This window comes from Oncorhynchus mykiss, chromosome 22 (assembly GCF_057628025.1).
Source record: "Oncorhynchus mykiss isolate SJ-2025 chromosome 22, ASM5762802v1, whole genome shotgun sequence".
NCBI lineage: Eukaryota > Metazoa > Chordata > Actinopteri > Salmoniformes > Salmonidae > Oncorhynchus > Oncorhynchus mykiss.
This window is the reverse complement of record NC_143043.1, coordinates 31,402,444-31,424,777: the sequence shown is the minus strand read 5'-3', so window position 1 is coordinate 31,424,777 and position 22,334 is coordinate 31,402,444. Positions and strand designations below refer to the sequence as shown.

Genomic DNA, 22,334 nt, shown 5'->3' with positions numbered 1-22,334 from the left:
TCATCCCTCTCCTTTCATGTTATGTTTTTCTCCCCGGTGATAAACTGCAGTAACCAGATCCTCCCCTCTTATTCTATCTCTCTGATCACTCTGTCGTGGTGTGTCTCTCTCTTATTATATCTCTCTGATCACTCTGTCGTGGTGTCTGTCTCTCTCTTATTCTATCTCTCTGATCACTCTGTCGTGGTGTCTGTCTCTCTCTTATTCTATCTCTCTGATCACTCTGTCGTGGTGTCTCTCTCTCTCTTATTCTAGCTCTCTGATCACTCTGTCGTGGTGTCTCTCTCTCTTATTCCTGCTCCATCTCTCAGAATCTGTCCCCTGTTCAAGTGTGCGGGCACACACACACACACACACACACACACACACACACACACACACACACACACACACACACAAACACACAGAGCTGAACGATATGGACAAAAGTCCATATTGCGATAAATCGCCTGACTTAATGCGATAATAAAAAATAGAATGATAAGTTTATAACATTAATGTGCACCACAGTAGTTTTTTAAAAATTGTATTATCCTTTAAACTACTGCTACTGGTTTGATGGTTGTAGCCATCAATTGTCACAATAACAATCACTCGCATTTCTGTAGTGTAGGCTACATATTGTAATGAACGATGTACAGTCCCTTCGGAAAGTATTCAGACGCCTTGACTTTTTCCACAATCCACATTTACAGCTTTATTCTAAGATTGATATTTAATCCATCTACACACAATATCCCATAATGACAAAGGGAAAACAGGTTTTTGGACATTTTTGCACGTTTTATTAAAAGTAAAAAATAGAAATACCTTATTTACATAAGTATTCAGACCCTTTGCTGTGAGACTCGAAATTGATCTCTGGTCCATCCTGTTTCCTTTGATCATCCTTGAGATGTTTCTACAATTTGGAGTCCACCTGTGGTAAATTCAATTGATTGGATATGATTTGGAAAGGCACACACCTGTCTATATAAGGTCCCCCAGTTGACAGTGCATGTCAGAGAAAACAATCAAGCCATGAGGTTGAAGGAATTGTCCGTGTAACTCAGACAGGATTGTGTCGAGGTACAGATCTGGGGTACCAAAAAATGTGTGCAGCACTGAGGGTCCCCAAGAACAGTGGCCATCATTCTTAAATGGAAGAAGTTTGGAACCACCCAGACTCTTTCTAGAACTGGCCGCCTGGCCAAATTGAGCAATCGAGGGAGAAGGGCTTTGGTCAGGGAGGTGACCAAGAACCCGATGATCACTCTGACAGAGCCCCAGTGTTCTTTTGTGGAGATGGGAGAACCTTACAGAAGGACAACCATCTCTGCAGCACTCTACTAATAAGGCCTTTATACTACAGTGGCCAGACGGAAGCCACTCCTCAGTAAAGGCACAAAGAGTTGAAGTTGGAAGTTTACATACACCTTAGCCAAATACATTTAAACTCAGTATTTCACAATTCCCGACATTTAATCAGAGTAAAAATTCCCTGTCTTAGGTCAGTTAGGATCACCACTTTATTTTAAGAACGTGAAATGTCAGAATAATAGTAGAGAGAATGATTTATTTGGGCTTTTATTTCTTTCATCACATTCCCAGTGAGTCAGAAGTTTACATACACTCAATTAGTATTTGGTAGCATTGCCTAACTTAGGTCAAATGTTCCGGGTAGCCTTCCACAAGCTTCCAACAATAAGTTGGGTGAATTTTGACCCATTCCTCCTGACAGAGCTGGTGTAACTGAGTCAGGGTTGTAGGCCTCCTTGCTCGGACACGCTTTTTCAGTTCTGCCCACAAATTTTCTACAGGATTGAGATCAGAGCTTTGTGATGGCCACTCCAATACCTTGACTTTGTTGTCCTTAAGCCATTTTGCCACAACTTTAGAAGTATGCTTGGGGTCATTGTCCATTTGGAAGACCCATTTGCGACCAAGCTTTAACATCCTGACTGTCTTGAGATGTTGCTTCAATATATCCACATAATTTTCCGTCCTCATGATGCCATCTATTTTGTGAAGTGCACCAGTCCCTCCTGCAGCAAACCACCCCCACAACATGATGCTGCCACCCCCGTGCTTCACTGTTGGGATGGTGTTCTTCGGCTTGCAAGCCTCCCCCTTTCTCCTCCAAACATAACGATGGTCATTATGGCCAAACAGTTCTATTTTTGTTTCATCAGACCAGAGGACATTTCTCCAAAAAGTACAATCTTTGTCCCCATGTGCAGTTGTAAACCTAAGTCTGGCTTTTTTATGGTGGTTTTGGAGCAGTGTCTTCCTTGTTGAGCGACCTTTCAGGTTATGTCGATATAGGACTCGTTTTACTGTGGATATAGATACTTTTGTACTTGTTCCTCCAGCATCTTCACAAGGTCCTCTGCTTTTGTTCTGTGATTGACTTGCACTTGTCGCACCAAAGTGCGTTCATCTCTAGGAGACAGAATGCGTCTCCTTCCTTAGCGGTATGACGGCTGCGTGGTCCCATGGTGTTTATACTTGCATACTATTGTTTGACCAGATGAACGTGGTACCTTCAGGCATTTGGAAATTGCTCCCAAGGATGAACCAGACTTGTGGAGATCTACATTTTTTTTCTGAGTTCTTCGCTTATTTCTTTTTATTTTCCCATGATGTCGAGCAACGAGGCACTGAGTTTGAAGGCCTACCTTCAAACTCACACCTCCAATTGACTCATATGATGTCAATTAGTCTAACAGAAGCTTCTAAAGCCATGACATAATGTTCTGGAATTTTCCAAGCTGTTTAAAAGCACAGTCGACTTCGAGAGTATCTAAACTATGTAAGCTTGTAGCATCATACCCCAAAGTTCTTGAGTTTAATCTCTACCAAATGGGCTTCAACAAAGTACTGAATAAATGGTCTGAAAACTTATGTAAATATAATATTTAATTATTTTTTAAAAACATTTTCAAACATTTCTAAACTGTTTTTGCTTTGTCATTATGTGGTATAGTTTGTCAATTGATAAGGGAAAAAACTATTTAATCCATTTTAGAATAAGGTTGTGACTTAACAAAAATGTGGAAAAAGTCAAGGGGTCTGAATTCTTTCCGAACACACTGTAAGCAAAATGCCTGTGATTAGTATGGTTGGTGTTAATAATTTTAGGTTCATCATCCCAGCTCTAGACACAGACACAGACAACAAGACAGACAAGCAAGCTGTTAGCATATGTGCTCATTCATACCAGGAAAGCTTCGGGATAGATGGATACCACCCAGGCTTGAAACCAGCCCATGCCCATCTCCACAATAACAATGCTTATGTGTTTCAATTGCTTTGCAATACCATGTGCCTGCTGCACAATGCACTCCAATATCATATATCTTGACAAAGCCCTTGAAGAGCCAAGCATCTTAACCAGGGCTTGACAATACTACACTGTATTACTGGAAAGCCTACTCTCAGTCCCTGCATTTTTCCATCCTCCATTCATTTGTCCAGGTCAACAAAAAGGAGGACTGCTGCTGCACATTGTGTCCTACACACTGTCTTTATACATACTAGGGCAGAGTGTGTGTGTGTGTGTCAACCATTAGATGTTAATCACATCAAGCCCCTGACCGGTTAGATGAGCCATTTCCTACTGAGATAATAGGACCCAAACAGGATATGAGTCCAACTGACAGACATTTAGACGGGATGTATCTTCACACACACACACACCCTCTGACTGCTGCTGGGACATTTAGTCTTCCATCCCATAATAATCCTGCCGCCTGCCGATCCCTGTCTCCAGACAGAGTAACCAGGGTTTATTTCTGGAGATGTATAGAGTGTTTTACCACTCCTCCCTCTCAAACCTGTCATGTCACTCTCTTCTTCTCTCCTGCTTTTCCTCTCTTTCTCTCTGTTCTTAACCGGCCGGGTTTGACTCTCTCTGTTGTCAGTTTTAGATGCTAGCTAATGCTGAAATGTGTTCTCATTCCAAACACATTGTCTGTATATTTAGAGTGTGTGATCTGGTAGACCTCCGTCTGAGGCTTCACAGGGTTAGGGCTGTCAGTCAGGAGAACGTGCCCAGGCTTGTTGAACACTGTGTGTGTGTGTGTGTGTGTGTGTGTGTGTGTGTGTGTGTGTGTGTGGGTGGAGTTACAAGTTTAAAGTTTTTTTAGTCGTATATACAGGATACACATTGTATACACCATCCAACAATGCAACAACAATAAGAAATATAAAATATATGAATATGAACATAAAGGAAATAGCTCAGTAGGATAGAATAAATCAAATCAAAAACATTATTTGTCACATGCACCAAATACAGATGTAGTAAACCTTACAGTGAAATGCGTACTTACAGGCCCTTAACCAACGATGCAGTTTTAAAAAATCGGTGTTAAGTAAACAATTGATAAGTAAAACATTTCAAATAAAAGTAACCAACAATTAAACAGCAGTGGTAAAATAACAATAGCGAGGCTATATACAGGGGGTACCGATAGGGTCAATGTGTGGGGGCTATATACAGGGGGTACCGATAGGGTCAATGTGTGGGGGCTATATACAGGGGGTACCGATAGGGTCAATGTGTGGGGGCACCGGTTAGTGGATGTAATTGAGGTATTATGTAGGTAGAGGTAACGTGACTATGCATAGACAAACAGAGTAGCAGGGTTGTAAAAGAGGAGTCTGGGTAGCTTTTTGATTAGCTGTTCAGGAGTCTTATGGCTTGGGTTTAAAAGCTGTTTAGAAGCCTCTTGGACCTAGACTTGGTGCTCCGATACCGCTTGCCGTACGGAAGGAGAGAGAACAGTCCATGACTAGGATGGCTGGAGTCTTTGATATTTATAGCATAATTATAATACAGAAAGGCACAATTTATAGTGCAATATTTACATGTGTTTTGGGGAAGGGGGGGGGGGGCGCAAGTGTTTTTTTTGTTAATTGTGCAATATTTTGCAATGATAATAAGAGGTGTGTGTGTGTGTGTGTGTGTGTGTGTGTGTGTGTGTGTGAGAAGTGTCTGAGCAGGTGGTCAGTCCAGTTCAAGTGTTCAGCAGTCTGATAGCTTGTAGATAGAAACTGTCTCTGAGCCTGTTGGTATCAGACCTCATGCCGATACCGTCCGCCCGATGGTAAGGGAGTGAACAGCTTGTGTGTGAGGTCTATGAGGGGAGGGAGAGGTACTGTATGTCTGAGAGGGTTATGCTATATGCAAGAGAAGGTGTCAACGCAAAGGGCTGATGTGACAGAAATATAACAACAATGTCCTATAGCAAATGCTAATCTAAAGCCACTTAAAGTTTACATGTGTAAATATTGTATATGTGGGAATGAAAGCCACAACTTTGATCCATGTGCTAAGCAAACACTGAACCACTGATGTGACACTCATCTTTTCTCTCTTCTTCTTTCTCTCCTCTCCTCCTGCAGTCATCCCCGACTCCCTCACCGTCGCCGCGCCGCCACAGACCCTCTCCCAGGTGGAGGGAGACACGCTCCAGCTCAGCTGTGAGGTTTCCCGGGCGACGGAGCAGCACACCCACCTGTCTGTGGGTTGGTACCTGCGCTCCCCGGAAGACGCTGTCGCCCCACCCCTGGAGATCCTCACTCTGTCCCGGGACTTTGTCCTCCATGCCGGCGGGCCATACAAACAGAGGATGACCTCAGGAGACCTGAGACTGGATAAGACCAGCGCTACGTCCTACAGGCTGACCATCCACCGGCTGCAGCCTGCTGACCAGGGCCTGCTCTACTGCCAGGCTGCAGAGTGGATCCAGGACCCCGACCGCAGCTGGTTCGCCATGACCCGCAAGCAGGCCGACAAGACCCAGCTACGTATACAGCCCACTGGTGAGTAGGGGGCGACCGGAGTGGCAAAATTGTTTGTGTGTGTGTAAGGTTGTGACTCGTCATACACACTCTCCGAGGGCTGATCAGTATCTCTCACTAAGCTCATTAGAGCACTAAGGAGAGCTTACCAAACCTCTACGGACTGCCCTTATCAGTGTATTCGTGCATGTGTTGACTGGCATACAGGAAACACAAAGCTGGATTGTTACAAGGGTCAGAGATTGCACAGGGTCAGGAAGCAGGAAGTACACACACCCTGACAATAATGGAGTGTTTCATGATAGTAGTGATAGTAGTACGTCATCTCATTGGGCTTCCTGTGACCTTGAAGTCAGAGACGAAATGTAATTTCTATTCCTCAGTGTTCCCTCTGTGTATCCTACAGTGAAACTCCCTTTGTGTCTGGGCTCGTCTACTGTATATGACACATACAGCTCTGTTTGTGACGAGAGTTAAATCTCTCAGCCATCCACGGTTATACTGGGGAAATTCCCCCAGAGATGGGAGGAGGGTGGAGCGGAACAGGCGAGAGAGCGAGACAGAGGAGATAGTATGCTTCTTATGATAATGATCTTATAATTAGCTGTCGACCTCTAACCCAGCAGACAGGGCACAAGAACAGAGTCTGAACTACACACACACTGTACTATCCTTGTGAGGACTTCTAGTCGTTCAGGATAGCAAAATCCCCCAAAACACACATTACATACAGGGCCACTGTACAGTACAATACTGTCTTTCTCCAGATCCAGGAACACCATTCCAGTAGATATATGGTGCAAAACATTTGTATACATTTTTTTTGCAGAATGACAGTGGAATTATTCATTGATTGTAAATGGCGCCCCAGATCGTGATCAGAGGATGTTCGATAGGAAGACTCTGTCTCTCAGAAGAGCAATAAGTTAGCCACTCTCTTCACTCTCTCTTTTTTATAATCTAAAATGGATGGGAGTGTTGTAGTGTGACAAAGGGAGTAGAGCAGGGCGTGTATGTGTCTACTGTGTGTGTGCGTGTGTGTGTGTGTGTGTGTGTGTGTGTTGGAGGCTCTTTCATTAGGCTGTGTGTATTGGAGGGAGGGAGAGAGAGGACCCTGAGACAGCCCCATCACTGGCTAATCACCCACAGACAGAGAGGAGAGAGGCTAGACAAGGACAGAATCCTAATGGACCTCTTCTCTTTCCATCTCTCTCTCTCCCTCACTTTATCGTTCTCTCCCTTTCTCGTCACATCTCTCCCTCTACACATCTTTAAACCTCTCTTTTTTTAGTTATCTTTCTTGTTCTCTGCTCTCCTTGCCTTTCTGTTTTCAGACCCTCTCTGTTTCTCCCTTTAACGTCACATCCCACATCTCTCCCTTGCCCCCTTTTGTCTTTTCCAAACTCTCTTGTTTTCTAACTTCCTACTCTCTCGCTGCATCTGATTGGCCTGTTTCTTTTCACGTTTAATTTATTACAAACCGTTGACAGGTGCATGTCTCCACTTTTAGCTCCTCCCTTCCTCTGTGTCTCTCACCTCTCAGTATTGCCCAGGCACAGTTCATGGCAGTATTCATGAAGATGCATCATAGCAAAAAGTTTCAAAACGTTGTGCAATGGAAAACGTAAAAAGCATTTCTTATTGGACAAATTGAGATGGTACCTCCCCATTTTCATCTGTTTGCTTCAGTTTGGTGCCCAGTGAGTACGACCCAGTTTCCCATGGCCATGTTTGTTGCTGAACTCTAAGTTGTCCTTGTAAAGCAGGTCACAGCTCCATTAGTTTAGATCCAGCCAGGAATACAGATCTGATGTCACAATGCAATATCCTGCCGCTTCATTGGTCAATGATCGTCACTTGCCTTTGTTTTGGCATCTGCTTTCCACTCTGTTAGTGATGACCTGTTTGTGTGTGAGTCTGCTTCTATCTGTCCAGGCAGTGCCAGACTGTTAGCTATTAGGCTCATTGTCATTTTAGAGACAAGCGCTCTGCGTGAAAGTTCACTGTGTGTGTGTACATGTAAACAGTCACCCCCCTCCCCTCTTCAAATGGCAGGCTTTGAACTTTTCCACGACTGTGTTTTCTCAGGAAGTCTGTTTAAAGTCTTTATAATTACAGCCAGGGGCTAGCACCTCTCTGAGAGCAGAGAGGGAATGCGATGCACAGAGCATACCGCCGCTCATCATGTTGAAATGAATACTGTAAATAAAAGCTGGTGCCGCCGTGTGCAGAGTCCATCTATAATTGGGAGCCCAGTCAGAGGTGTATGCAGAGACAGCTACACTGATAATGTTTGCTCGGCCTCCTCTCCTCTCTCTTCTGTCAGGAAGAGCGAAGGAGACGAGCGGAGTGGCGAGGCTTTTTTCGTCTGCTGTAGAGAATCTTAATTCGCTGTGTTTCTGTGTTGGAGGTGAAACCAAGGGGAGAGGAGGATGAGAGGAGAGGAGGAGGCTGTAGGAGCTGCGCTTCACTGTGGGCATAGCTGACCCCTTGTGTGACCACCCCCCTTTCTCTTTCTCTCTCTCTCCTCTTTCTCTTGTTCTCTCTGCACCCAATGTGACAGGCAGCAGACATTAAAGAATAGGATGTGTTAGTGTGATGCATTTTAATTTCATATGCTGGTATTTAAAGAAGGTCTCTATCCCGAGCAGCTTGTCATGCTCTCATGCGTTATATGAGGATGAGGGAATATGTGATATGCAACAGCTAAATCAGAGTTGATGACTCCTTCCCTCTCTCTGTCTTTGGGAGAAACTGGCAGCTGAAACCATACTGATGCTAAATGTTCAAATAGGGGATGACAATTTCTCTTATCCCTCTCCCCTTTCCTTCTCCCTCCATACCCCCAGATCGGGACTTCAGCGTCCTGGTGGAAAGTAACACCATCTCTTTTCATTAAGGACTGGAGTGTGTTGACATGTGCTATCTGGAGACAGGAGGAGCTAAACTCTGCTTTTTAACTCATTTTATCTCTCTCTCCCCCAGATCGGGACTTCTCTATCCAGGTGAGCACGGAGCGGCGGTCCTTCACGGCGGGCGAGCCGCTGGAGCTACGCTGCACCATCGATGCCCAGAGCGTGCCCGAGCGCTTCTTCTCGGTGTCGTGGGTGTTCAGCAGCTCGTCGGTTGCCGTGATAGGGCCCAGCGCTGTGCCCGTCCTGGGACCCGACTATGTGGCGCGCGAGGCCGCCGGTCACATGACCGTGCGTAAGGAGAGCCCCGCCGTGCACCTGCTAAAGTTGCAGCGCCTCCGACCAGAGGATGCTGGGAAATACATCTGTAGAGTCACGGAGAGGGAGAAGACACCCACTGGGGACTTTATAGACCGGAGCAAGAGGTCACGCAACGTCCAGATCACCGTCCAGCCCATCAGTGAGTATCAACACGGCACGCTATTGGCCCCTTTGGTAGTAAAAGGCCTCTTGGTCAGTTAAACCAAGGGTTCCCAAACTTTTTCACTTGAGGGCGCCCCTCCCTGCGCGCACCACATCTATTTCTATGGGCACAAGCACTGTTCATGACACAAACTGTTCACACCCCTCTTGTTAGTGGAGAGAACATTTAGCAGGTTTAAAGATTATTTCCTGCAATTCTACACATTTTGTCATTGGGTGCAAAGAACATTTAACAGTTTTAAAGCAAATTTCCTTGAAATTCTATACATTTTGCCATGTCTAATGTGTATTCATGTGATATTTGATTGACCAAAAGATTACAACAATATCTATGGGCAAAAAAACGTTAGCATACATGGGCAAGTTGATCTGGACATTTCTGGCCGGTTATAAATAGCTCTCTAAGGTATGTAATGACTAATATGACAAGAGGAACTGATCATTTCTAAATTGTACCTTGCATTATACTATTACAATTTTCAAGAATAGGTTTAAAGAATTGGGGCCCCTGCGCCTCTTCACCCCACTGCCGACCCCTCGCGTCCCCCACGTTTCTCAGTTTGGGAACCACTGAGTTAAACGACATTTGATTGACACGTTGATAGTAGTATGCTTTTCTAATGATATACATTATGCATCCTCCCAGAGTGGAGGTCAGAGACCTCTATTCCAGAGAACAATAGAGCCTCTTGTGGACCGTGAGTCTCACTGAGAATAAACCACTCTTTATTACACCATTATTTTCTATAGGGCTGAGAATTGCCTGGGACCTCACAAGATGATATTTTCATGATACTTGGGTGCCGATGCGATATGTATTGTGATACTCGCGATTCGATACTTGGATTTTATTGCGATTTTCTGTTCTAAACATATTGCTCACTATACACTGAGTACACCAAACATTAGGAACACATTCAACACCTTTTTTTCCCCCTCAGAACAGCCTCAATTCGTCAGGGCATGGACTCTACAAGGTGTCGAAAACGTTCCACAGGGATGCTGGCCCATGTTGACTCCAATGCTTCCCACAGTTGTGTCAAGTTGGCTGGATGTCCTTTGGGTGGTGGCCCATTCCTGAAACACATGGGAAACTGGTTGAGTGTGAAAAACCCAGCAGCGTTGCAATTCCTGGCACAAACTGTTGCACCTGGCACCTATAGTTGAAGTCGGAAGTTTACATTCACCTAAGCCAAATACATTTAAACCCAGTTTTTCACAATTCCTGACATTTAATTCCAGTAAAAATTCCATGTCTTAGGTCAGTTATGTTATCACCACTTTATTTTGTGAAATTCCCCACTGGGAATGTGAAATGTCAGAATAGTAGGAGAGATATTTATTTAAGCTTTTATTTCTTTCATCACATTTCCAGTGGGTCAGAAGTTTATACACTCAATTAGTATTTGGTAGCATTGTATTTAAGTTGTTTAACTTGGGTCAAACATTTTCGGGTAGCCCTCCATAACCTTCACAAGCTTGAATTTTGGCCCATTCCCCCTGACAGAGCTGGTGTAACTGAGTCAGGTTTGTAGGCTTCCTTGCTCGCACACGCTTTTTCAGTTCCGCACACACATTTTCTATGGGATTGAGGTCAGGGCTTTGTGATGGCCACTCCAATACCTTGACTTTGTTGTCTTTAAGCCATTTTGCCACAACTTTGGAAGTATGCTTGGTGTCATTGTGCATTCGGAAGACCCATTTGGAACCAAGCTTTAACTTCCTGACTGATGTCTTGAGATGTTGCTTCAATATATCCACATCATTTTCTGTCCTCATGATGCCATCTATTTTGTGAAGTGTACCAGTCCCTCCTGCAGCAAAGCACCCCCACATGATGCTGCCACCCCAATGCTTCACGGTTGGGATGGTGTCTTCTTCCTTGCTGAGTGGCCTTTCAGGTTATGTCGATATAGGACTCGTTTTACTGTGGATATAGATACTTTTGTACCTGTTTCCTCCAGCATCTTCACAAGGTCCTTTGCTGTTGTTCTGGGATTGATTTGCACTTTTCGCACCAAAGTAAGTTAATCTCTAGGAGACAGAACGAGTCTCCTTCCTGAGTGGCATGACAGCTACGTGGTCCCGTGGTGTTTATACTTGCGTACTATTGTTTGTACAGATGAACGTGGTACCTTCAGGCGTTTGGAAATTGCTCCCTAGGATGAACCAGACTTGTGGAGGTCTACAATTTTTTTTCTGAGGTCTTGGCTGATTTCTTTTGATTTTCCCATGATGTCAAGTAAAGAGGCACTGAGTTTGAAGGTAGGCCTTGAAATACATCCACAGGTACACCTCTAATTGACTCAAACAATGTCAATTAGCCTATCAGAAGCTTCTAAAGCCATGACATAATTTTCTGGAATTTTCCAAGCTGTTTAAAGGCACAGTCAACTTAGTGTATGTAAACTTCTGACCCACTGGAATTGTGATACAGTGAATTATACGTGAAATAATCTGTCTGTAAACAATTGTTGGAAAAATTACTTGTGTCATGCACAAAGTAGATGTCCTAACCGACTTGAACAGAACTTTGTGGAGTGGTTGAAAAATGAGTTTTAATGACTCCTACCTAAGTCTATGTAAACTTCCGACTTCAACTGTACTACCATACCCCGTTCAAAGGTACTTACATTTTGTCTTGCCCATTTACCCTCTGATTGGCATACATACACAATCCATGTCTCAATTGTTTCAAGGCTATAGAAGGACAAATACTGGAGTTTGGGTGCAGGTACAGAGATGACTAGATGTAGCTAACACTACCTAGCAATTCAAATATTATTTGTACTTGGGGTCAAAGTATCAAAATAATATTGTGATATGGAACTGTATCGACTTTTCCCCCATCGCTAATTTTCTGTCTGAGTGGATCGCTAAATATTGGTAATGCAGTATTATGGTCCTTCTCATTTCCTTAGCTCAGAGCTGCGAGTGAGCTGCTAGGTTGGATAATGGAGAGAGCTGGAGAGGAGGATGCAGGAGACTGAACTAACAGCCGTGAAATGAGAGTGTGAAGAAGGAGAGAGGAAGGAATGGGGCCTAGCTCTCCAGGGCCCACTAATGGATCCCTGAGCTAAATTAATGTGTTCTGCTGGAGCTGAGTGACTCAGCTGGGCTTTCAGAGTGTTGGCCACTAGGGGCGTGCTGGAACACTGGGAGGCGATATGAAGCCTAATCTAGCTAATACAACCCTCCCAAAACCTCCAGTGCCCAATGTTCTCATCCTCTCTCTTTCTATCCTGATGTTTCCTCTCTGTCTAGTAGTTCAGTGCCCCCCCCCCCCAGTCTGCAGCTCTAAAGCCTCTCTATCCCTCACTCTCTATTGCTAAGGGCTGGTGTTGAATGCTAAAGCCTGCTGTTACCAGCATAAAAACACAATAACAACCCACCCTAAATATGCCATCATCCACCACCTGCACCCAACCATCCTGACCTTACTCAAGAACCCCCCACTTCACTCCACTCCCGCCCAAACTGTCCCAAAACAAAGCCCCCCTGGCCCCCACATGGCCCCAGTAATCCCCAGGGATTCTCCCTAATGGGACCTTTTGTTTCCCTAACATAGATTTAATGTTCTATAAAAGCATTGTATATTTAATAACCATGGTTACAGCAGGGAGGGAGTTCTTAATGGAAAGTGGGTAGAGGGGTATGGGGTCAGGTTGACTCCCCCAACTCACCCGCCTCTAGTTACCATCCCTTGTATCTGGACCCATTAACAGCGGTGATGGGGTAGTATGGGTTAGAGAGGGTTGAGAGCAGGAGGACGGGAAGAGAGAGGTGTAAACAGTGCTGACAAATCAGTCCTGATGAATGAGTTTACCTTGGGCAGGGAAGAGGGGTAAACGCGCTGCTATGAATTACAAACACACAGAGAAAAGGGAAAGAGGGAGTGAGAGACGGGCAGTAGAGAGAGAGCGAGAGAGACACAGAAAAGGAAGGGACAGAGAGAGAGGGAGAGACAGAAAAGGAAGGGACAGAGAGAGAGAGAGAGAGAGACACAGAAAAGGAAGGGAGAGAGAGAGTGGAGTAAAGAGAAAGAGGGATAGAAACACAGAGAAAAGGGAAAGAGGGAGTGAGAGACGGGCAGTAGAGAGAGACACACAGAAAAGGAAGGGACAGAGAGAGAGAGAGAGAGAGACACACAGAAAAGGAAGGGACAGAGAGAGAGAGAGAGAGAGAGAGACACAGAAAAGGAAGGGACAGAGAGAGAGAGGAGTAAAGAGAAAGAGGGATAGAAACACAGAGAAAAGGGAAAGAGGGAGTGAGAGACGGGCAGGAGAGAGAGAGGGAGACACAGAAAAGGAAGGGACAGAGAGAGAGAGAGAGGGAGACAGAAAAGGAAGGGACAGAGAGAGAGAGAGAGAGAGAGACACAGAAAAGGAAGGGACAGAGAGAGAGAGAGAGAGAGTGGAGTAAAGAGAAAGAGGGCTAGAAACACACAGAAGAGAGAGAGAGAGACCCATGAACAGAAACGGATATGGTGGGAGAGAATGAACAATTGGGAGACAGGGAGAGAATTGAAAGAGGAGAAAGACAAAAACAGGCGGGTTTGAAGAGGAGAGAAGCTGCCCTCTGCCTGCCTAACCATCTGTGATGTTCATACAAATCCACATTGACACTAAGAGCCGAGAGACAGAGACAATGTATAATGTATTTAATATGGTGAAAAGCTGTGGTGAAATTAAAAGATAGAGAAGAAGAGAAAGGGATGGAGGCCTTCCATTTGTTCATGTAAGTGTGGAAAGGCTGCTTCATTTTGTATTCTCCCAGGGCTGGGGCTTGGTAAGGAGGGGTGGTTAGCACCCAGTCAACCCCTCATACTCTGACAGCAGAGAAAGGAGAAAGAAGCCCTCCCTGTAGACTCAGATCACCCGAGGGTTGAAGGGGGTGTTGGGGCCGGGCAGCGCTCTGCCAGGCTCTGCAGTGTGTGAAAGGCGCTGAAGTGATGCGAGGAGGAGAGAGAGGGTCTGTTTTAAAGCACAGGGGACGGGCAGCTAAAGACTTTTATCCTCCTGCACTTTCTTCTGAGGAGGAATCCCTCAGACGCTGGGCCGTGTGACCTCAGGCCCGGCCCCTAAGCCCTGGGTGGGCCTGGGTATCAGCTGCATTACATTAGGTGTCAGAAGTGGGATCTGCTAACCAGAACGCATCAGTCCACTGGGGTCTGTGTGTGTCTCTGACAGTTCCTCTCTCTCTTTTTCTCAGCTGCCCCAAGTTCAGAGTCGAGTGATCATCTCCACAGATACAAGCTGCTGTGACATAAATACAGTACATGCATGGGCTAGTCAGTAGTATACTCCAGTCACTGGTAGACACGATACTGCTGTGGTTCTTTTTGTCCTCTGAATTGTTTTACATTTGAAGCCTGGTTCTAGTGTTTAATTATTTAAATGTAAAACCCTGTCAAAATGTCATTGGAGAGGTTTTGGTCCATGTTGACTTATTTTGTTTTTGTTCTGTCACTCCTTCTACCTCAACCCTCCCTCTCTGAATTCTCTCTCTCTCTCCCCACTCCTCTCCTCTCTCCCTCCACCAGAGAGTAACGTCACCGTGTCTTTGTCCAGTAACTCGTCAGAGGTCCAGGAGGGGGATGTGGTCCAGCTGACCTGCTCCATCCACTCCACCACAGGTCCTCTCTCTGTGGCCTGGCAGTGGAGTGAGAAGCAGGGCTCCACCTCTCCGCAGGACCTGGTCTCCGTAGACCGCGACGGGACCGTCCGACCAGGCCCTGGGTACCGTGAGCGTTCCAGCTACGGGGAGATCCGGGTAGAGAGGGTACGGGAGGACATCTATACCCTGTCCCTATACAACGCCCTGCCTGGGGACGAGGGGCTGTACCGGTGCACGGCCACAGAGTGGGTGGAAGCCGGGACTGAGCCAGAGCAGAGCTGGGAGATAATAGGAGAGAAATCAGCCACCAAGACCATCACTGTTAAGACCGTGGGTGAGTGTGTGTGGTAGGGAATTTGTTTGTTTGTTTGTTTGTTTTTTAACCTTTATTTAACTAGGCAAGTCAGTTAAACTTCTTGACGCTACCCATCCCGGTACCGGGATAATTGTCATCAGCAACCGCTGAATAGCATAGCGCCACAGTCAAATAATATTACTAAAAAATATGAATATTCATGAAATCACAAGTGCAATATTGCAAAACACATCTTAGCCTTTTGTTAATCCACCGGTCGTCTCAGATTTTGAAATTATGCTTTACAGCGAAAGCAATCCAAGCGTTTGTGTAAGTTTATCGATAGCATAACATAACATTATGTACACTAAGCATTAAGTAGCTAGGTCACGAAAATCAGAAAAGCTATCAAAAAAATAGTTTACCTTTGATGATCTTTGGATGTTTTCACTCACAATACTCCCAGTTACACAACAAATGTTCCTTTCGTTCCATAAAGATTATTTTTATACCCAAAATACCGACATTTGTTTGTCGCGTTATGTTCAGAAATCCACAGGAAAGAGCGGTCACGACAACGCAGGCGTATATTCCAAATAATATCCATAATGTCCACAGAAACATGTCAAATGTTTTTTATAATCAATCAAGTTGTTTTTAAAATATATATTCGATAATATATCAACCGAGTGTGTAGCTTTTTCAATAACAGCGGGAGAAACAATGGCCGCTTTACTCAGTTGCGCAAAACTCACTCTGAGAGCCCCCACCTATCCACTTACGCAATGTGACCCTTCACGCTAATTTTTCAAAATAAAAGCCTGAAACTATGTCTAAAGACTGTTGACACCTTAGGGAAGCCATAGAAAAGGGAATCTGGTTGATATCCCTTTAAATGGAGGATAGGCATGCATAGGAACAGAGAGGTTTCAAAATAAGAGGCACATCCTGATTGGATTTTCCTCAGCCTTTCGCCTGCAATATCAGTTCTGTTATACTCACAGACAATATTTTTACAGTTTTGGAAACTTTAGAGTGTTTTCTATCCTAATCCGACAATTCTATGCATATTCTAGTTTCTGCGGCTGAGAAATAGGCAGTTTCTTCTTTTTTTTTGCCAAAAATGAAAATACTGCTCCCTACACGCAAAAGGTTAAGAACACATTCTTATTTTCAATGACGGCCTAGGAACAGTGGGTTAACTACCTGTTCAGGGGCAGAATGACAGATTTGTACCTTGTCAGCTCGGGGATTTGAACTTGCAGCCTTTCGGTTACTAGTCCAACGCTCGAACCACTAGGCTACCCTGCTGCCCAATGACTCAGGAAGACATATATATCAGGACGATATCTATATATCACCCTGACACACACACACAGAGCATATAAAGGGAAAGGGGATACCTAGTTAGTTGTACAACTGAAATGTGCCTTCTGCATTTAACCCAACCCCTCTGAATCAGAGAGGTGCGGGGGGCTGCCTTAATCGACATCCGGGGAACAGTGTGTTAACTGCCTTGCTCAGGGGCAGAACGACAGATTTTTACCTTGTCAGCTCGGACACACATACAGTATACATATCAAGGTCATCTCTGTCACGACAAGTTGTAATCTTAAGCAACAGGCGAACACACACATACACACACATAAAGGTCATCTCTGGCATTTCTTTAGATTTTCTCTAGAGTGAGCACCCAAATACACACACACACACACACATCCAGTCCTTCCGGGCCTAGATAGTTGGTAAGCGTGTGCGGGGGATGTCAGAAGCACAAAGAGGGCAGTAATTTTCCTACCTGTTGTAAGATATTGTGATGAATAGCTCACTGAGAGGCTGGAAAGTAAAGCATGCTTTATTCATGCAGAGCCAAGGGGTGTGTGTCACCACAACACACACACCATTCTGACTTCAGATATAGTTTTTATTTTTCATGATATTATGGACAGAACACACACAATCTTGACTTGAAACACACCCGCACTACTTGCGTACACACAGATTATCTAGAATTATTAAAATGAAAATGTGTTTAGCAGTGGGCAGGCTTTCCTCTGTCAGTGAGTTAAGCTGAACATCACTGGTACAGACTGACTGAGAGAGGCAGTGGAGCGGTGCACTGACTGAGGCGCTGGGGGAACCAAGGGCTCAGTGCGCACACACACACACACACACACACACACACAGAGAAGGGATTAGTCCCTGCAGCAGAGTATCGTGTTGCTGTGGAGGGAGAGAAAATATGTCCGTTTTTTAATTGGCCATTTATTGTGAGGTAGTAAAAACGGATGAATTATAGGTAACTGACAAAATAAAGGAAACACGAACATAAAATGCCTTTATAGGGCATTGGGCCACCATGAGCCAGAGCGGCTTCAATGTGCCTTGGCATAGATTCTACAAGTGTCTGGAACTATATTAGAGGAATGTGACACCGTTTTTCCATGAGATATTCCATCATTTGGTGTTTTGTTGATGGCCACCGCTCCAGAATCTCCCATAAGTGTTCAACTGGGTTGAGATCTGGTGACTGAGACACACTAAGCTCCTTTGAGACCCCTCTTTCCAAGTCACTGAGATCTCTTCTTCTAGCCATGGTAGACAAAATAATGGGCAACTGGGCATTTTTATACATCACCCTAAGCATGATGGGATGTTAATAACTTAATATACTCAGGAATCACACCTGCGTGGAAGCACCGGCTTTCAATATACTGTGCATCCCTCATTTACTCAAGTGTTTCCATTATTTTGGCAGTTACCTGTATGTAGATTATGTAGATGTTTATTTTGTTATTGTTCCTACACGTTGTTTTTATTTTATTTGTGCATACAGTATGCCTGTCTCTGTGTATACAGTATGTGTGTCAGTTTCCCTGTGTGTCTGTATCACGTGTTTGTGCCTCTGCGCGTCCTTGTGTCTTCAAGATGTGTAGCATCTGCTTGCCTCAGTCTCTACTGAAGTCTCCTCTGAAGAGCAGTGACAGTATGCCAAGGTATAAATAGGCCTGCACTCTTTTCCTCTGTTCATCCTCTCCTCTATTCTCTCTCTTCTCCTTTAATCTGTTTCTCCTTCTGTTCTTCCGTTCCCTTTTTTCACAATGCGTCTTTTCCAAATTGGCTGTCTGGCCCTTGGGGATTAGTGATGGTGTCCTCTGGGGTTTGACAGAGAGGTGATGCGTTGCCATGGTGAAAGTGTTCATTAGGGGATCCTGGTAGCTGATTGGCTGAAGAGTGCCCAGGAGTGATTGGGTTGGCAGGTCTGTGATGACAAGCCCAGGTGCTTAGACCTAACAAACACATACATAAGCAAACATGCACACACATGATAGGCATACACTTACAATCGACTCACAACGACATATACATAGGAAAGGGCATATTAAGGTAATATAATAGGAAAGGAATTATCAGTGTGAACTTGTCTCTCCCATCACAGAGGCCGACAGTGACTGAGATGGATGGAAGAAGATAGAGATAGGGAGGGAAGGGCTGAACGAGAGATGGAAGGAGAGTTATTGTCTAATGTAGAATTATGGACTGTGGCTGCTGTCCCAGCAGTAGCCAACAGTCTGGACATAAAACCATCGATTACACACCCTGAAGGACACAATGGACAACTCACTGCCAGGAGAGAGGGATGAGGAGAGGAGGGATGAGGAGGGATGAGGAGGGATGAGGAGAGGAGGGATGAGGAGAGGGAGGATGAGGAGAGGGGGGATGAGGAGAGGAGGGATGAGGAGAGGGGGGATGAGGAGAGGGGGGATGAGGAGAGGGGGGATGAGGAGAGGAGGGAGAGATGACAAGTGAATAATAGGGAAATCTGTCTCATAGACATGAATTATCGGATCTTGTAAAAATCAGAAAGAGGTCTCACTCACTCACCGCTTCTCTCTCTCTCTCTGAAATACATGTACAGTGGGGCAAAAAAAGTATTTAGTCAGCCACCAATTGTGCAAGTTCTCCCACTTAAAAAGATGAGGCCTGTAATTTTCATCATAGGTACACTTCAACTATGACAGACAAAATGAGAAAAAAAATTCCAGAAAATCACATTGTAGGATTTTTAATGAATTTATTTGCAAATTATGGTGGAAAATAAGTATTTGGTCACCTACAAACAAGCAAGATTTCTGGCTCTCACAGACCTGTAACTTCTTCTTTAAGAGGCTCCTCTGTCCTCCACTCGTTACCTGTATTAATGGCACCTGTTTGAACTTGTTATCAGTATAAAAGACACCCGTCCACAACCTCAAACAGTCACACTCCAAACTCCACTATTGCCAAGACCAAAGAGCTGTCAAAGGACACCAGAAACAAAATTGTAGACCTGCACCAGGCTGGGAAGACTGAATCTGCAATTCCCTCATTTTGTCTGTCATAGTTGAAGTGTACCTATGATGAAAATTACAGGCCTCTCTCATCTTTTTAAGTGGGAGAACTTGCACAATTGGTGGCTGACTAAATACTTTTTTTGCCCCACTGTATAAGAGGGCAGTAAGATACTGAAATGGGTTGATATCAGTAAGAATCGCAGACTAGAATGGAAGATGTTACGGAGGGATATCTGCGTGAACTGTGGAGTGAAGTGTACTGTACCAGGGAATCTCCCCTCCTCCTCTTTCTCAACTCTCTAAGTGGTGTAGTGTAGGTCTATGCCCTATTAACTGGACCAGGGTGACTTATCTTAATGAGGAAGGTTTGGATTGGCTAGAGAAAGAAGCAGGTCGAGAATCAGCTCTTAGAGCAAATCTCTCCCTGGAGCCTTCTTTGGTGTTGCATCACCATTAGTTCTGAACTCTGCTATCTCACACCATTACAAACTCACTCACTCACTTCGATGAGACACGCATACATTCACTGCCGCCCGGGCAGTCATGATAAATTGATCTGTGCTCCGTTGGCACAGGGCTCTAGAACTAAGCCCCGGTGCACCCTGGGTAAATGTGTGCTAATCTCAGCAGGAGAGTCCTCCCCCGTTCAACCACTGGTGACCATTAACCTTACTAGTGTTGCATGGTATACTGACTACTCACTACTTTTTCGATACTAGAACATAAAATGCATCTCACGTCGTCTACTGAGAGAGGATCAAGTCTGTCTATTAGCGCAGCCCATGTCTCCTTACAGTGTGAGAGCACCGTTTCCTGCTCCGGATCCACTTACTGGTGGCCAGCTCTAGCCTGTCCTGAGGAACCACTACACTCCCTGGGAGTCTGGGCTGTATCACTACTTCTGCTGCACAAGCAGTTAACAAGATGATCTTTGCTCGAGTCTCAAACTGACCATGTGTGTGAATGACATCATGGGGCTTAAAGAGACACATAAAATAAGAGATTGCTTTCTTCTATACAAATGTTGTTGATCAGTACAATGAAGTAAGTCCCAAATGTAAGGGAAATAGATTGTTTTTCATCTGTAGCCCAATGAAATCAGCTAAAACCAGGTCAATAACTCAATTTGAATATGCAATAACTCCTATTGAATATGCACTCACCTGTATTGTGAATAGCTCTAGACTACACCTTGATTTACCATTCAAATAAATTATTACTATTATGTTGTTATGTAGTAAGATGGGTAAACAACTAAGTCAAATTTGTTGTATAATTGATTAATTAAAGCATACATTCAACAACTGCCTCACCTAAAGCCCATTATTATGGGAAGCTGCTATAGACCAAGTGCTAACAGTCAGTATCTGGAAAATATGTGTGAAATGCTTGATAATGTATGTGTTATCAACAGAGAAGTATATTTTCTGGGTGGTTTAAATATTGACTGGCTATCATCAAGCTGCCCACTCAGGAAAAAAATCTAACTGTAACCAGTGCCTGCAACCTGGTTCAGGTTGTCAGTCAATTTACCAGGGTAGTTACAAACAGCACAGGAATTAAATCATCAACATGTATTGATCACATCTTTACTAACGCTGCAGATATTTGCTTTACAGCAGTTTCCAAATCCATAGGATGTAGTGATCACAATATAATCTAGGAAAACCAAAGTTACAAAGGCTGGGCCTAATATAGTGTATAAGAGGTCATACAATAAGTTTTGTAGTAATTCATATGTTGATGATGTAAAGAATATTTGCTGGTCTGTGGTGTGTAATGAGGAGCAACCAGATGCTGCACTTGACGCATTTATGAAACTACTTATTCCAGTTACTAATAAGCACGTACCCATTAAGAAAATGACTGTAAAACCTGTTAAGAGAACTTAAAATTGTATGGTTGAGAGGGATGAGGCAAAAGGTAAGGCAATTAAGTCTGGCAGCCCAACTGATTGGCAAACGTACTGCAAATTAAGAAATCAGGTGACTAAACTAAATAAAAAGAAAAATAAAGTACACTATGAAACAAAGATAAATGATAGAAAGATGATAGTAAAAAATCTTTGGGGCACCTTAAATTAAAACTTGGGAAAAAAGCCAACTCGGCTCCTTCATTTATTGAATCAGATGGCTCATTCATCACAAAGCCCACTGATATTGCAAACTACTTTAATGACTTTTTCATTTGCAAGAAAAGCAAACGTAGGGATGACATGCCAGAAACAAACGCTGACACTAGACATCCACATATATCAGACCAAATTATGAAAGACAATAATTGTACTTTTGAATTCCGTAAAGTCCGTGTGGATGAAAAAATTGAAACAATTATTGTCTGCCAACAATGACAAGCCACCAGGGTCTGACAATCTAGATGGAAAATTACTGACGATAATAGCAGATGATATTGCCACTCCTATTTGCCACATCTTCAATTTAAGCCTACTAGAGAGCGTGTACCCTCAGGCCTGGAGGGAAGCAAAGTCATTCTGCTACACAAGAATAGTAAAGACCCCTTTACTGGCTCAAATAGCCGACCAATCAGCCTGTTACCAACCCTTAGTAAACATCTGGGAAAAAATGTGTTTGACCAGATACAATGCTATTTTACAGTAAAACAAATTGACAACAGAATTTCAGCATGCTTATAGGGAAGGACACTCAACAAGCAAAGCACTTACACAAATGACTGATGATTGGCTGAGAGAAATTGATGATAACATGATTGTAGGGGCTGTCTTGTTAGACTTCGGTGCAGCTTTTGACATTATCGATCATAGTCTGCTGCTGGAAAAAACAATGTGTTATGGCTTCACACCCCCTGCTATAATATGGATAAAGAGTTACTTGTCTAGCAGAACACGGAGGGTGTTCTTTAATGGAAGCCTATCAAATATAATCCAGT

At 44.1% G+C, this 22,334-nt stretch overlaps 1 protein-coding gene across 4 annotated transcripts in view; it reads left to right on the top strand.

Moving 5' to 3' along the window:
* The window catches only part of LOC110501642 (immunoglobulin superfamily member 3), a 100,583-nt gene that overhangs the window by 50,765 nt on the left and 27,484 nt on the right, over positions 1-22,334 (top strand). For all 4 annotated transcript variants that reach the window (XM_021579344.3, XM_021579343.3, XM_090215843.1 and 1 more), the window contains exons 3-5: positions 5,389-5,808; positions 8,773-9,159; positions 14,725-15,132. In XM_021579344.3, the coding sequence (XP_021435019.1) occupies positions 5,389-5,808; positions 8,773-9,159; positions 14,725-15,132 (1,215 nt within the window). The remainder of the gene's footprint in view (positions 1-5,388; positions 5,809-8,772; positions 9,160-14,724; positions 15,133-22,334) is intronic.